Below are 16,613 nucleotides of genomic sequence, written 5' to 3'. Positions count from 1 at the left end.
TTTCTTAGGTAAGATGGATATTGTTCCAGTGTTGAAAGTTGGTGTTGTTTTGGGATGGGAGGTTTACTATTTTTTTTTTTTCACACATATGTTTATTAACATTTTAACATAAACACTCATACATGGTTGGAAATAACCAGAAACGGTCACAAACGACAATATAGGCTATGTGTAACCAAACAAAACATTCTGCCAGGAACAATGCAAAGTAAGTCTAGCATGAGAGCATCATGACATTTTGGCAACTGTTATAAGCAAGTTGTCTCTATGACCTGTACAATACAATAGAGTCCCCCCTCCCTTAACCCCTATTCCCCCCGTTCTTCCCCCCCCTCCCCTCCCCCGCCTGCCGAGGGTAGCAAACTAAAAGGCAGCAAGGAACAATAAATGCAATTTCGCATTCGTTCAGTATTATGGTCCAGAGTGAATGGTAGGGTTTAAGTAGGTAATCAAGGGTTCCCAAATATCTTTGATGACCTTGAACTTCTTGAAGGTGTTCCGAGCTGTAGCATATTCAAGGCTGCAAAGGAAATCATTCTAGAAAACCAGGCGTCCACCGAAGGCGGTTTATCGGAGAGCCAGTTTAATAAGATCATTTTTTTCCCCAGTAGTCCTGCTCTGTGTAAGTAGTACATGGAAGGAAGTGAAGGATCCCAATTCAACGATGCATGAGAACCAAAAAGCCAAAGATTGGGATCTACTGGTAATGTTTGGCCCAGGGTCAGTGAACATAGATGGGCTAGTTCTTTCCAAAAAACAAGAATGCATGGACATTCCCAAAAGCTATGAACATAGGTGCCTTCATGCGTCCGACACTTGGGACAGAGAGCCATAGATGCTAAGCGGATCTTATTGGCTTTCGATGGAGAAATAAAAAACTGCCAAAGAAATTTGTAATGTGTTTCTTGTAATAACACATTATCACTTACATGCCTGGTCATTGCGAAGAGCTGTTGAAAATCTTCAAATATTAGTTTGAATGTCGGCCAGTGCACCTATTTGCGATAGAGTTGTTGGATTGGATCTTCGGTGCCCAGCTGTGAAAGGACCGTGTAATGCCATGTAATGTTCATTTTCTGTGTGGGGTATTCTGGGAAGAGCTCTCTGAGCTTACGAAAAGATGAGGTAAGCGAAAAATGATCTCTTCGACTGGTAATATAATGCTGAATTTGAAGAAAAACAAAGTAGTTGTCAGCTGATAGTCCAAATCGACTCTGAAGGTCGGGAAAAGAACTGAGATGTGATGAGGTATCATAAAAAAGTTGGTAAATATATCGCAACCCCTGCCGGTGCCATCCATGAAAGGGTGAGGTCTGAACGCCCGGTCCAAATTCTGGGTTGTGAACTATGGTGAGGAAGGGCGTCAAACGAGAAGGCAACTCAAGAAGCCTAAGTAGTTGACTCCACACCCTACAACAGGTTTGCATTAGGAGACTCAGTTTGAGATCTTTGGATAAGTGGTTGGAATCGAGTTGTAAGAAAGAATTTAGTCCTGTAATGTTATACCAGGCAGTTAGCATTTGGCAGGGGACATAGGTTGAAGTGGAGAATAACATATCTTGAACTAAACGTAAATTACAGGCCATATTATACCAAAAGAGATTCGGACATCCCAACCCACCTTTCTCAACTGGTCTGTACAAGATTGCCATTGATATACGAGGTTTTTTCGCTCTCCAGAGGAAGGTGCGAAGCGCCTTATTGATGCAGGTCATATCTAATTTGGTTATCCAAAGGGGGATCATCTGGAGAACATACAGCCATTTTGGTAAGAGTATCATTTTAAAAAGTTGTAGCCTGCCTTTTAGGGACAGCGGCAGAGCTTGCCATCTTTCGAGTGTTGCCGAGGTTTGCGCAATGAGGGGTTTTATGTTAGCTCTGTATAGTTCATCGATGTTGATTGGGATCCGAATCCCCAGATATTTAAGTGCAGTCTCAACCCAACATAGGGGGAAGGGGCCCGGCCAGGCTGAGCGAACTGTGCCTATAACATCGACTACTTCTGACTTTTCGTGATTGATTTTTAGGCCGGCGAAGGTACCAAATAATTCCTGTAGCCGCAACACTTCTGGTAGAGAAATTTCCGGATTCAGGATGAAGATCAAGATATCGTCCGCAAAGGCCGCGACCTTGAATGGGTGCTCAGGTCCTCCAAAGCCCGTGATCTGAGGGCTCGCCGCTATCTTTCGAAGAAGAGGGTCGATGGCCAGTATATATAAAAGGGGGGATAGTGGGCAGCCTTGATGGACTCCTCTACAAATAGGCACATTCTTTGACACAGAGCCATTAGCTACGATTCTGGAGACCGGAGATCTATACAGGAGCGCGATGTACTGCAAAAAGGCCCCCTCAAAGCCCAACTCACGTAGGGCAAAAAACATGTACTTCCAAGAGACGCGGTCAAAGGCCTTTTCAGAATCGAATCCAATTGCCAATGCTGGGGTGCAGGTGGACCGACACAGCTTCATAGCCGTTATTAGTTTAAGCATGTTAGCATTTCCCGTGCGTCCTTTTACAAAGCCCACTTGGTGATGGGAGATGATGAGAGGTAGTAGCATGTTGAAACGGTCCGCTAGAACCTTAGCCAGTATTTTAATGTCACAGTTTAAAAGAGATATTGGGCGATATGATCCCGGCAGCAGAGGATCTTTCCCTGGTTTAGGCAATATGATAATATGGGCAAGGTTGAAGTCAGGCGGAAAAAGATCTTTATGTAGGCCATCTCTGTAGAAGGAGGTTAACGTATCTGTTAGCTGCTTACGCAGTATTTTATAGAAGGGAAACTTCCCTGGTTGAACGGCTGCTATAGCATTGGAAACTTCAATAGGTTGGATAGGGCGATTTAGAAATTCTAAATGTGAAGATGAAATATGGGGGATGGAAAGGTCTTGAAAAAACTCCTTTTCCGCCGATCGATTTTCATGTTGCTCAGCAGCATATAATTGGGTATAAAAGTCTCTGAATACGTCACAAACATCAGCCTTTTGTGTAACTAGTTTGCCTTTGGCATCTTTCATTTGGGAGATGAACGTTTTTGGATGCTCAGTCCGCACCAAATTAGCTAGTAGCCGACCAGCCTTGTTACCAAATTGAAATAATTTTTGGTCCCCTCTATCTAATTGCTGCTGTGCTCTAGTATGCAGTAAGGTGTTTAGTTGGTTCAATGTGTTGTAGTACTCCATCTTCGGATGGCCGGGAGTAGAGATCATGGAAGTTTTGTGAAGACGGAGTTGCTGTTCTAGGTTTACTATTTATATAATTTATGTTCAGAAAGAGTACTCATTTTTCCCTTGTGTCATTCTTAATAAGAGTAATATGGGGCCTTTTTTTAAAATTTCCACAGTAGATTGTAATGAGCAGTGTATCATGCATGTGAGAACCATTTGTCAGGTGTGTTCCCACAGAAAAAAGGTTGAGAACCACTGGTCTAGGATGACTAACTGCCCAATTTCAGCCCAGCCTGCTTTTAGGGGTAATTGTGCAAAATCCGGTTGTACATGGAATCGAGATACATGAGAGGGGAAGAAAGTAGGTGTAGAGGATAATATATGCAAATCGACGGAGTGGGAGATGGTGTTTCCTGGTCCTCGTGTTCAGTCCTGGTCTGTGAAAAAATTGGCAAACCTGCTTGAATCGCTATCTCTGGGAGAAAGAACTAACCGCGGCCAGATGTCCATACTTATCCGGCTAAGTGGCGAGGGCGGCGGCTAACCGTTACTTAGCCGAATATGTACAGACTTATCCAACTTTCTGGCCGGCCGAAAGCAAGAAATCCTTTTTGTTTTCATATTATTTTCAGCCGTGAACCTGAGGTAAGAACAGTGCTGGAAACTTAACTCCATCTCTGACCAGAAGTAGTTTCCAGCGCAGCGAGGATTAAATTGCCTTGTACTGAGCGCACCTTCATCCATCAGCACCCCCCCCATCATCGGGAACAAACTTTATGAAATATTTTAACATGACTTACGCACCCCCATGTGACTGCCTCCCACATGATGCAAAAACGCAAAACAAGGCCGTTACGTGATTACGCTACAGTGCCGTGGTCTCCCGGCACCCGGAAATCGCCCAAGCTGTTAGCTGCAGCCCGGCGGCTCGCCTCTCTCTCTGTGAGCGTCTTTGCACTGCGGCGGGTGGAGTCGGAAACATGACGGCCTTTATTTCGGTGCCGCTGAAGAAGTCCTCGGAAGTGGACCTCAGCAAGCCCCTCGCCAAGTTCATCAACATGACTTACCCGGCCGGGGACGAGCAGGCCGAGTACTGCCGGGCCGCCGACGAGCTCAACAAGCTGCGCAAGAGCGCCGTGGGCCGTCCGATGGACAAGCACGAGAGCTCGCTCGAGGTGCTGCTGAGGTGGGTGAGAGGTCGAAACGGTGGGGGCCTTGCCTTCGCGTGGGGGGAGCCATTTCGCCAGTGAGGGGGGAGCGCGCGGGACAGGTGTGTAACGTCACGGGGATGGGCATCAGGGTGCGGCGCTGGCGCGTGCTGCCTGGCTCTCGGCCGGGAGGTAACAGACTGGGGCCGGAGCTCTGTGCCCCCCCCCCCCCCCCCCAGTATGTTTGCTCGCCAGAAATGTTACCTTTTGTGAGGCAGAAGTGGGTTGAAAAGCTGAACAGCTCTTTGATGCGGCTGAGGTGTCGTCCTAAAATCACATTCTACCGCAGAAGCGCGGTAGTGTTGCATCTGGTCAGTAGAAATCCAACGAATGTAGTAGGACAAGAAGGATGAATGGCCTTATTAGGCTCGGTCTCCTAACTTTGATTACTAGATCTGTTCAAATTGCCCTCTCTCTGTATTCTACTCTGTTCAATCTTTGCCATTTGGTTGTATTTAAATATATATATTTGCTGTTGGACTAATCCACCTAACCCTTTTGGCATCACAAAGGGGCCGATTATAACAAGACCTGTGCTGAAATCCGTGCTGATTTTTCTGACAAGATTTTTTGGGCGTGTGTGGCAAAAAACAGCGAAATGTGGGATGTAATGTTCATGTATGCTAATTAGATATGCTCTTAGAATCCACACACACCAAATGTATGCACCGTAATGTGTGCAATAACATGCATTAATGGCCCTATATAGTAAAACACTAAGACATCCATGCAGAAACCTGGAATGCCTGCGATTGATTCTCGGGGTAAAAGCCTTTCTTAAAAAAAAATGAATTTAGTGGTCTAGAAGTTGCTGTGAAGGTGGGTAGAGCAATATCCAACCCTTTCATGATCAGACTCTAACTGCCAATGAGAGCGTGAAATGCAGATTGGCGATGCTGCCTTCTCTCTATTTGTTCTGTCCATCACTTGGCTGACCAGCAAAAGCATCAAAAAACCAGTTTCCACACCAGCGTTTTCACTTATTTCCTGCCCTGACCTAGGTGCTAAATACCTGCACTAACCCAATCCCTGCTAGTGTGGCTTCCTGCATTGCACATAAATAGATTATCACATCCTTTGCATGCTATTAGTATGTGCTCGCACAGAAAAACTGCGGGTCTAGAAGCACGTTTGTATGTGCTTTTTTTTTCCTGCGCACAAAAGCCGTATTACATAGTCATATAGGGCTTCGCACTGGAAAACATGTCATGGCACGCACAAACCTGCCGCAGCTTCAGCGCACCTTATTACATCGGCCCCAAAATGAGGGGAGTACATGCCGAAGTTTTGTTGTATTATTTTTTTTTTATGTGGTTTCTTTCGTTTTCTGCACAGAAAAATGGTTGCATTAGTAGAGATTTGAAACCCCTGAGAAGTAATGCCTATTACCAAAGTGTTCATTCTTTTGTTGTTCTGAAATGATCAACATATGAGACCCAACACACAAAAATGGTTGAATTAGTACAAGTTTGAAATGTGGAGTTATTGCTTACAAGTTTGTATTGCAGATGCAATAGTTGAATTCATTCTGGAGAAAAATTCTCTTAAGTTGTGATATGTTCCCTTGTGTATTAAATTCTAAGTTTGTCTAAGGTAATACATAATCTTGAAAAACAGAGTGAAAAATTCCAACAGGGAGAAATGTATAAATAAAATTATTTAGGATAAGCCTTCAATATGAAGGGAAAATGCAGCAAAAACATCTAAAGAAAGATATAAATAACATAACTTTGCAAATGATGTTAACTTTTCCATTATGGGGTAGTTAATTTATTATAATGCTGAGTTGGACCCTGAATCAGTTTCAGCAGACTTATGAGAATGATCTTTCTTCTTTTGGCCTTGTAAGATTGCTCAGGTTCCCTAACTACTTTTTAAAGAGCCTTTAAATGAGATGTAGTTCAGGAGCTTTAGAGACTACATAGGTACTGGCAAATGTTTGTATTTCAAACATGCTAATATAGTGATTTTTCCACTTGCTATCTTGTTTCTAATATGTGTATATTTTGTATGTTTTTTAGCCTTCGTACTCACTTCTATCACTCAAGTAAATGTTTTCTGCTTATTTTATTGTATTTATTCAGAAGTCTTCTAATAGAAAAGAGTTCCTATTTAGAGTGAAAAAATTCAGTCTTACTTATAACAACTCCATAGCATATTGATTATTTTTATGGTGTTAAATCCCCTTTCCTGTACTTTCCTGTGTTTTCTGAGGGTGATTGATCGTACAATCTGAAGTACTCTATTCAAATAAAAATTTCCTCATACGTATGTTTCGAAAGAAAACCTGTACTATGTACATTTTACCCTGGCATTCGATAGAAAAGCACCAACGTTTTCATAGACTAGAATAATTTGACATCCCAAAATTGCAGTTTCATAAGTTTTTCCACTATTTAGATAGGTTTGCAATTCAGTTGTATTTAAATAAATGTTTAACCCTTCTGTATTTTTGTCATTTTTCTGCTGATCTTAATGGAGTATGACATAATAAAACAGTACATCAATTAATACAATAACAATCAAGAGCCATCATTAACTACTTTCACAATTTTTGTGGTATAATGTTCCAAATAGATGGCACAGTTACAGATAATACCCTTAATCTAGTTTCAGTTAAATGAGCTGTTTGAAAGATGGAATTGTTTGCAACCATGCAGATCTAGATCATAGTGTAAGAGTGTACCTGTTAAAGCTTTAAAGACAACATGAGAATCTTAAAATGTATTCTCTGAGAAATGAAGAGCCAATGTAAGGCCTGCAACTTGGTATAATAGGCGCAGCTCACAGAGCGCTAGTAATTTTAAGTGCGCTGCCACATTTTGAACCAGCTGGAAGACCTGAATTCATGACTGAGGTAAATCCATAGTTACAGTAGTCAAAATGAGAGTACTAATGCTTGTACTATCAACCGAAAATCAGTTTCAGAAAAATAAGGTTTAACAGGTTGCAATAACCTTAATTTATAAAATATTTGCTACACGTTTCACCTGGGATTGAAATGTTAACCAGCAGTCTGACTGCGAAATATTGCAGTGAGGAACAAGCTAAACGTACATAATTTAAAACTAATTATATTAACACTAATACATTTCTAAAGTTGGCCCCTATCTGCTGTCATTGTTTCTATTAAATCCTAAAAAGGGTCCCCCGGAGAAATGGAGTTGATGTAAACAGATATTTCAAACCTATTATCTTACTGGGAAGCTGTGTTCAGACAGTACTGGGACACAAATATGTGAACTAACCTCCCATAATTTTTATATTCTGAATGTTTTATTGTAAATCACCATGAGCTTTGGAATGGTGATCAATAAATGTAATAAAAATTGTTAGTAAATGGCCTTTCCATTAAAGGTCTTGACATACCCTTCTAGGGAGAAGTATAGGCATTAAAGGAGATTGTTTGCTATCCAATTAAAATGGTGTGCTATTTCATGGCACCTCCAGGCTTGTTGGGGATCTGAAGAAATTGAATTAGGTGCACTTTCTATGGGCTTGTCTGCTCCAAGTAGATGACAGCTATTTTGAACTCCAGAGAAAGAAGGGCCATTTCACCATTAAGTGCATGTGGGCTAGGTAAACGTGTTGGCAGGATAAATGACCAATCAAGGTGGAAATCTGATACCAATTTAGGCAAGAACTTGGGATGTAAGCTGAGCACCACCCTATAATATCTAATGCAAGGTGAATTAGTCATTAGTATCTGGAGTTAACTGTGTGTTGAATGAAGTAACTATCACTAAAATAAACCAACATTCCAGTTCAATCACTCAAGCTCACAAAAGTCGAGCTTGGAAAGGCTTGAAAAGTCGAGCTTGAGAATACATCCAGTTGGCTAAGGATACTATAGGATACTTCAGCTGAGTCATAAAGGTATGAAATATGTACTACTGGTCAAACCAAGGTCCTTTGAACCCAGCATCCTGCCTCCTGTAGTAGCTAAGTCTGGTCCAATTACCCAGTAGATCCCAAAAATAAATCTATTTTGTTGCTACCCACAAAGATAAAGGATGGCTTTCCTAGATGTACCTGCAAATAACTGTTTATGGACTTTTCTCCAGGAACCTATCCAAATCTCTTAAACCCTGCTATGCTAGTCACTTTGACTAAGTCCTTTGGCAACAAAATCCATAACTTAATTGTTAGATGAGTGAAAATGAAATACTTTTTACAATTTTTTTCATCTGTTGGTTGTTTCATAGTGTCTCCCTTGTTTTATTTAAAAAGGTAAATAATTGTCTCTTGTTTACCTGTTCCATCCCACTCATGGCTTTATAAACATCATATCTGCTCTGTTGTCTCTTCAGAGCTGAATAGCTCTAACTCCTTTAGCATCCCTTCATAAGAGAGATGTTCCATCCTCTACCATATTTATTGACACTTTCTAGTTCTGCTTTGTCTTTTATGAGATGGAGTGACCAGAACAGCATGTAGTACTCAAGTTGCAGTAACATCATGGATTGATAATATGATGCTTCTAACATAAGAACTGCCATACTGAGTCAGACTAAGGGTCCATCAAGTCCAGAATCCATTTTCCAAGATTGACCAGTCAAGGTCACAAGAACTTGACAGGATCCCAAATAGATTCCATGCCTGCTGATGCCCAGGAATAAGCTGTGGCTTTCCCTAAGTCTACCTGCTTCATAAGTTTATGGACTTTTCCTCCAGGAACTTATCCAAATCTTTTTTTTAAACCTAGACTTTACCATGTCCTCGGGCAATAAATTCCAGACCTTTAATTGTGCATTGAGCAAATAAATATTTTCTCCAATTTGTTTTTAACTGTGCTTTTTAGTCACTACATGATGTGTTCCCTAGTCTCTCTATTTTTTAAAGAGTAAACTGATTTACATTTACCCATTCCACTTTGCTAGTATAATTTCTTTTGTAATACACAGTTCAGCTTTCAAAGGTACCAATCAGCCAACTACTGGCTATTTTATTTATTGAATCTTTACTTGCTCTTACAAAGAGTCAAGATAAATATCACATACCCAGATCGATTTCCTACGTTATCCGAGTCTTTATTGGAATGTTCAAATCTTATTCTTAACTATTTTAATATTCATGTTGATATAGCCAATTGACTTTTGTTGGTACTGTCTGTGATGGGTCTGGCACAGCTTAAAAAACAATCCAAGATGCAGAACATGATTTGGTTTTTAAAGGCGGGGCCAGATCTTGATCATACTGTTGGTGTCACCTATGTCATGGACCATTTCTTGATTACATGTGAGCTTTTTTTTTCAATAAGGAAGGTACAGCCAAGAAGTAAGATGATTCCCTCATTTTATAAGTTCTTTGATTTTACTAATCTAGTAAGAAACTGTAGGTTTCTCCCTTAACTTCCTGCTAGACCAGTCAATACACAGGGGGTTTTCCCTCCACAGCTTTTATGACCTTACTTTGGAGCCGATGTAATAAGACCTGCAGCAAAACAGGCACTAGTTATGAGCATGGGTTTTGATCACATGCGTGGCTAAAGCTGGCACTTCCGTGGGATGTAAAAAAAAAATATGCAAAAGATTTGTGCGCAGAAATCCGTGCACTCATGAAGAAATGTGTACATAAGCGTGGTAAAGCTCTATGTAATAAGTGGCTGTATCCATGCCAAAAAGCCATGCTGATAATCCGCACATAAAAGCAAATGAGTGAATGGGTCTCCTTAGTCAGTGAAAGCATGACCCTGGAATATATTTTTAATGTTTCAAATAATTTGGTGCTGTAGAAAAAATATCAAATATTTTCATGGGTGATAATTCACGCTGCATGTCACTTGCCAAACCTGCTACTATCATCCTTTAGTGAACCTGTAGGATATACCACAGCATCAGGAACAGCTGGACACAATCAGAAATCTCCATCATAAATCCCACCAGAGCTGCATGGACACACAACCACACCGCACCAATGCAAGCAAGGGAATAAAATGGCTCCCGAGTCGGTGTTGTCACTTAACTTGTGTCCTGACCATGGTGGTAAAAATCCTGCATTAGCATGGTTCCCTGCATTGCCCATGGTTAGGTAATTGCCTTCTTTGTATGCGATTAGCATGCATTCTGGCAGAAAAAACATGGGTCAGTAAGTGCGTTGGTATGCGCATTCTTCCTGCACACAAAACCCTTATTACGTCCTTGTTGAGGGCTCTACACAGGAAAATGCATGTACAAACTTGTATATGGGCGCCCAAACCCCCGGCAGCTTCAGCGCACCTTATTACATCGGCCCCCTTTTGGGTTTATAAGGGAGGTGTGGCTTTGGATCAGTCTCAGTAGTGTCTGTCTCCAGCAATCATGATGGTTAGACTGCATTAGATCCTAGAGTCCTGAGATATCCTAGGCCTCTTAGAGCCCTTTGACTCCTGGGCTACCAGTCCTTTGGGGCTGCCTCCCCCAGTAACAATCTGCTCCTGGGGAAAGAAATCTTTCTTTTTGTCTCTTATTTTGGCAGAGAGAGTCACCCAGTTGAGTTATCTTGGGTCACTTCAAAGTTCCCAAAGTGGTCTGGTAGTATCCGGGCAAGGGGAGTTCTCTCTCCTTTACCTCAAGAGCTTGGGAATTGTTGGTTACAATAGGGCTGTCCGCTGCTCCCCCTCCTCTTTCTTGTCCCATTCTTTGTTGCTGTGCTCTCTCTGATCTAGGTGAAATGCTTAAGTTAAAAAAAAAAAAAAAAAGGTGGAAAAAGGGGCCACTGTTTCAAGAGCACCACGGTTGGGGCCATTATCATAGCTAGACCCGCGGAGGTCAGTACACTGAAATAGTAGTGTTCCCCCCCCCCCCCCCCCCCAGGCTTGCAGGCAGGGAGATTAGTGTGGATGAATAGTGCAGCTATATGGAGTTAGCCATAGCCATCAACGCCCGCAGTGGGCATTTGGGGTGGAGCTACCTCCAGGACAGGCCGCAGCTCGGATAATTTGGCTGTAGGAAGGCCTGGGCAGTGGAAAGCTCCCTAGTATCAGCAGTTCCAGGATTTCCCTGTAATGGGGACTGTGCCAGTAAAAAAAACCCAAAAAAACGCAGATTAAACAGTTTACAGCGGCGTGCACATATAAAAACACATGCTGCGATTGTGTGTGTAGTTAGGTGTATGTATGAGAGGGTTTGACTTGTATGTGAGAAATAGTTGTTGCAAGGCTACTGAACAACTTAGATAAACACTTTAACAAAACAGACTGTATGAAGTCAGTTTGTAATTACATAAGTTCTGAGGACTCTCATTTTGAATTGTCAAGCTCCTGCTGACTGCTGTCAGAATCCATGCAAACACACATGCAAAACTCATAAAACCATACAAAACATACTAATCCAAAATGCATGTAAATAGTGGATTACAAACTAGCAAGATCAAAAATTAACAGACATCAGCATCATGGGCCTTCATTCCCAACTACATAGGGATTTTGACCCTTTTTTCAATGGACTTGCGCTCTCACTTTTCTTAGTCTATTCACTGCAGCAGTGGTTATAAAGCCAGGAGCCATGCACCAGAGCTTCTTTTGGAGTTGTGTATCATGGACTCTAAATCCAGCCACCAGGCTTCGCCCTTACTGATGACCATGGCTTCCTCCTTTGTGCACTGTCTGAGAAGCATCCTCTATCAACCCAGTATGTTCCTGGTCTGATCCAGAAATTCCATTGGGGATATACTGCCTGGAATGTACTGCACTTGCCACTTGGCTACACCTAAATGCGTTTTTATTTTCCAAATGTCCCCCTTTGATCTGTGTTTGACATTGCAAGAAATCAGAAAAATATTCCATAAAGTGTGACAGCCAAGTAATGATAACTTAGTTACTAAGAGGTCCATATTCAAAAGCTATTTAGACATATATGTAATAGTTATCAATCTAAACAGCTTACTCAATTATATTCATCCCTTATTGGCCTATAATTTAGGTAGATAAGATCGCCACGTTCTGGGATGGGCAGGAGGCTTTCTTGGGAGGAATGGAGTTAGCCACATAACTGGAGTTAACCGGTTACCTTCTGCGGCTAAATCTGGCCAGCCCTTAGGGCTGTCCATGCTGCAAAATATATCCAGCTATCTTAAAGTTCCAGTTATGTATAACCGGCTAGCTAGCACAGTGGCTGAATATGGACTGATAAATTCTAATAATTGCAAACTAATCAGAGCTGATAACTTCTTAAATTCATTGTGACTCTTGCCAGTGAACTAGATTACCCACCCTATTTGATTAAACTAGTATTATGAAACTTTTATCCATTAAGACTTTAAAATTCAAATGACCCCAGATGATGACATGATGACATAAAATAGTAGACCTCCCTTCCGCTCCCCCCTGCAGAGCAGACCCTTCTTCTTTCCTCGCTGTCTCCTCCCAGTCAACCAAATCAGGAAAACGGTGGTGAGAGCATCAGTCAGAATGGCACCTATAAGTACAATGCCCTTCACACAGATTTTCATTATAATTGGAGGAAGGGTTGGGGCCAATAAGTGTGCATTGAATGCCACTGACAGTTTGGAATGGAGATCCAAGGGAAGATAGGAGCAAAGGTCTATGAGGGGAAGCAGCCTTGTTTCTGGTGCCCCCATTCACAAATCTTGTTACTTCATATGGGTTTACAACCCACAGTTTGGGAACTGCTGGATTAAGGTAATAATGGCTTGTATACCAGATTTTTTTTTTTTTTAATATTAATAATTTTTTCCTGTCAATAAGCAGGCTGAATTAGCCATGCTGTCTGGGGAATGTCTTCCTGGCGGCCCGATGCAGAAACACTCTCCACAGATTTGGAGCTGTGCTCTGCGCGGCTTTTCCCGTGCAACTACCCAACTCGCTCAGTTTTCATTCTTCCCACGCACCTCTCGGACGCAGATTTTTTTCTGTCTCGTTCCTTTTTTCTTCTATGTGCTCTTTCTTCATCCTATGCCTTGATGTACCCCAAAAAGCACTTCAGTGCTACTCATGGTGCCCAAAGCCATAGGTTTTAAATATTGCCAGTGTGGCAAACTTATGCCCTTCACCCACTGGCATAACTATTGCTACCTATGCCTGGGGCTGAACCATGACCAGACATCCTGTTGCGACTGCAACAGGATGTCCCCGAGGGTCCAGTGTGAACGGGCCCAAAAAATCCCTAGGCTGAGGGAGAACGGGTCATTGGGCTCGTATACCTCAACACTGCTCCACTGAGTCGTCCCCCGTGTTGGAACCAAAGAGGCCAGCCCCAGCCAAACGAGTGGTGTCGCTGGAGCCAATTTCCAAAGGTAAGGGCTGGGTGGGGAACCCCCTCCCCCGAGTCCCTGGAGGTAGGGGTTGCGGGACAAACCCCCAAAAGAGCCGCCGGTGGTGTCCAAAAAAACTGAAGCACGAAATAATTCTGTGCATGAAGCAGAAGGATTCACCACACACGATGCACTATGGCACTCGACGCATGACATGCACAAGCGTTCGCATGATGATCTGATCGATGCATGATGCAATGTCAAAGGAAAGTTTATCAATGCATGCGTTGAAGGGAAAAGTAAAGCATAGCTGCTTGGTGCAGGAGAGTCTTTTTGTCGATGCACAAACATAAGGGAAAAGAACATCTAAATGGAGCCTCTCAGGCCCCATGGTGTCCAGACCCACAGGTGGTTTTCACTGCAGAAGAGCTCCAGGGTCACGACGACTCAGATGTAGATTTCATGAGGGTCTCGAATGAATCTTTAGCTTCCACCCTCAGGGGGTAGTATATGTTCAGGCCTTTCTGAAGTCTCTTAAACGTAAGCGGGAGCAGCCTCAACTCCAGGTACCCCTGGTTAATAGATGGGAGATCTCACCCAGATGACAAGATACAGTCGTGCAGCAGCAGGGGATCGGATTCCTCAATTCGTTTGGCGGATCTACTATCTTCCAAAGCTAGACGAGTGGCCCATTCCAAAAGGAAGGAACTAGCAGTTTTTGCCCCTGCAAAGAAAAGACTGCTCCCCTTCCATTCCCAAATTGGGTGGTGCGGTCTCACAAGCCATGTCCCAAATTTCGGACATTCTGCAAACCTCTTTTTGCCTCTATGCCAAATGGCCACCTCACTATGTTATCCTTCAGTGACTCAGAAGACAATTTGTTACGGTTGCTTCCTTCTTCCCTTCCTGAGGAAGCAGAAGTAGAAGAAGGCAGTCACCAAGGCCTAAGTTAAGCAATATCAGAAACAGACAGGGACATCCTGGATTCCCTACCAACATCTCCTGGCACATCCACAAGGATCCCATCAGACCCCCAGGAGGACAGACTGGAACCCTCCTCACTTCCAGAGGACTTAACATATTCAGTTTATTGAGAGGTGGGTTCCCTGTTGAAAACAGAAACAAAAAATGCTGCCTGATCCACGAGCAGAGGTACATGGGATTCTCAAGATCTTTGACATCCTGTCAGAATTGACAGTGCTCCCATCTCGCGCAATTCTGGAGGGTCTCTTGGATAAATCCTGGGAACCTACTTTCTCAGGGTCTTCCATTTCAAGAACATAACATAAGAGATACCATATTAGGTCAGACCAAGGGTCCATCAAGCCCAATATCCTGTTTCCAACAGTGGCCAATCCAAGTCACAAGTACCCAAATATTAAATAAATCACAAACTACTGTTGCTTATTAATTGTTTATGGATTTTCCCTCTAGGAACTTATCCAAACCTTTTTTAAACCCAGTTACACTAACTGCTGTAACCACATCCTCTGGCAATGGATTCCAGAGTTTAACTATGTGCTGAATGAGAAGTTTCTTTGATTTGTTTTAAATGAGCTACTTGCTAACTTTATGGAGTGCCCCCTGATCCTTCTGTTATCTTAGAGAGTAAATAACTGATTTACGTTAACTTGTTCAAGTCCTTTCATGACTTTATAAACAGATCTAAAGTTCAGAATGTGCAAATCTTCCCATTACAGGTTGGTACAGCTGCCTCATGCATAGTAGTGGTTGTTGGCTATGAAAAAAGCAAAGAAGACATATCTGTACTCCAATAGGTCACAAAGGAGAGACAAATACCTGGATGATTTCGGTAAGAGGGTTTTCCAGGCAGCAATGCTAAACACCAGGATTCAGCAGCATCAGTTTTATATCACTCAATACTTGTATGAATGCTTGCAAGTCTTGAAGCCTGGGGATAGTTCAAAAACCAACAGTCAACTACAGACCATGGCGGACATGGAGGCAGGTTTATGCCATCTCCTTTGTACAGCGTGAGGCCTTCGATACATAGACATTTTCTATAGCAGCCTGCAGGATTGCTTGGCTTCGAGCAAGCGCCATCCGTGAGGACATACACAAAAAAATTAGTCGATCTATCTTGCAAGGGAGATAATTTATTTGGAGACAGGCTATGGGAGACTGTGTCCCAACTAAAGGAACAAAGTGCGGTAATCTTTTACATCCCCAATGGAACAATTTTTTTCAAAGCGCTTCTACCCACCTTATAAAAATTCTTACTACCAGAGACGTCAATATAGGCCATTCAACCCATAGGGTACCCTCCTACTAGACTCAGACAGCAACCGCAACAGATACAACCAAGAGAATGTGCAAGAACCCAGTGTCAACAAAAGCAACAGGGCAATAACCAGAAGCCTCAGCAGAATTTTTGGGAAGGAATCTGCCACGGCCTTTGTTAGTGATAGATGGCAAGGATATCCTCCTTTTACCAGGCCTGGTCCTCCATCACTCCGGACCGTTGGTTCTCAATGTAGTACAGAAGGATTACTGACCAAATTTCCGAGTGACCCCACAACTGCCCCATCTCGCTCCATGTCCTTGAAACTGAAAGGACCATGTTCTTCACCAGGAGGTTCAATTGCTTCTCAAACAATGTGTAATCCAACCATTGCCTTGACATCAATGCATTTGGGGATTTTATTCCCAATATTTCCTTATCCCAAAGAGAAAAGGGGGCCTCAGACCTATCTTGGACCTTTGGAACCTCAACAAATTTATTTGGAAGGAGAAATTCAAGATGACATCTCTCAAAACCATTCTGCCATTCCTACAACCCAATGATTGGATGTGCTCTTTGGATCTCAAGGATGAATACGCCCATATTTCCATGCATCCATCTTTGAGGCGGTACCTTTTGCTTTCAAGTGAACAAGGTACACTACCAATAAAAAAAAATGCTTCCGTTTGGCCTATCAGCAGCACCCTGAGTGTTCACAAAATGCCTAGCAGTGGCTATAGCCCACCTCTGCAGGAAAGGGATCAAGATATTCCCCTACCTAGACGATTGGCTCCTAGTATCCTC

At 42.6% G+C, this 16,613-nt stretch overlaps 1 protein-coding gene across 2 annotated transcripts in view; it reads left to right on the top strand.

Moving 5' to 3' along the window:
- The first annotated feature begins 4,030 nt into the window (after positions 1-4,030).
- Positions 4,031-16,613, top strand: part of PDCD6IP (programmed cell death 6 interacting protein) — a 224,614-nt gene continuing 212,031 nt past the window's right edge. For both annotated transcript variants that reach the window (XM_029589621.1, XM_029589620.1), the window contains exon 1: positions 4,031-4,353. In XM_029589621.1, the coding sequence (XP_029445481.1) occupies positions 4,148-4,353 (206 nt within the window). In that variant the 5' untranslated portion in view covers positions 4,031-4,147. The remainder of the gene's footprint in view (positions 4,354-16,613) is intronic.

This window comes from Rhinatrema bivittatum, chromosome 2, assembly GCF_901001135.1.
Source record: "Rhinatrema bivittatum chromosome 2, aRhiBiv1.1, whole genome shotgun sequence".
NCBI classification, from domain to species: Eukaryota; Metazoa; Chordata; class Amphibia; order Gymnophiona; family Rhinatrematidae; genus Rhinatrema; species Rhinatrema bivittatum.
The sequence above is the reverse complement of the archived record's forward strand: the minus strand, read 5'-3'. Positions and strand labels throughout refer to the sequence as shown.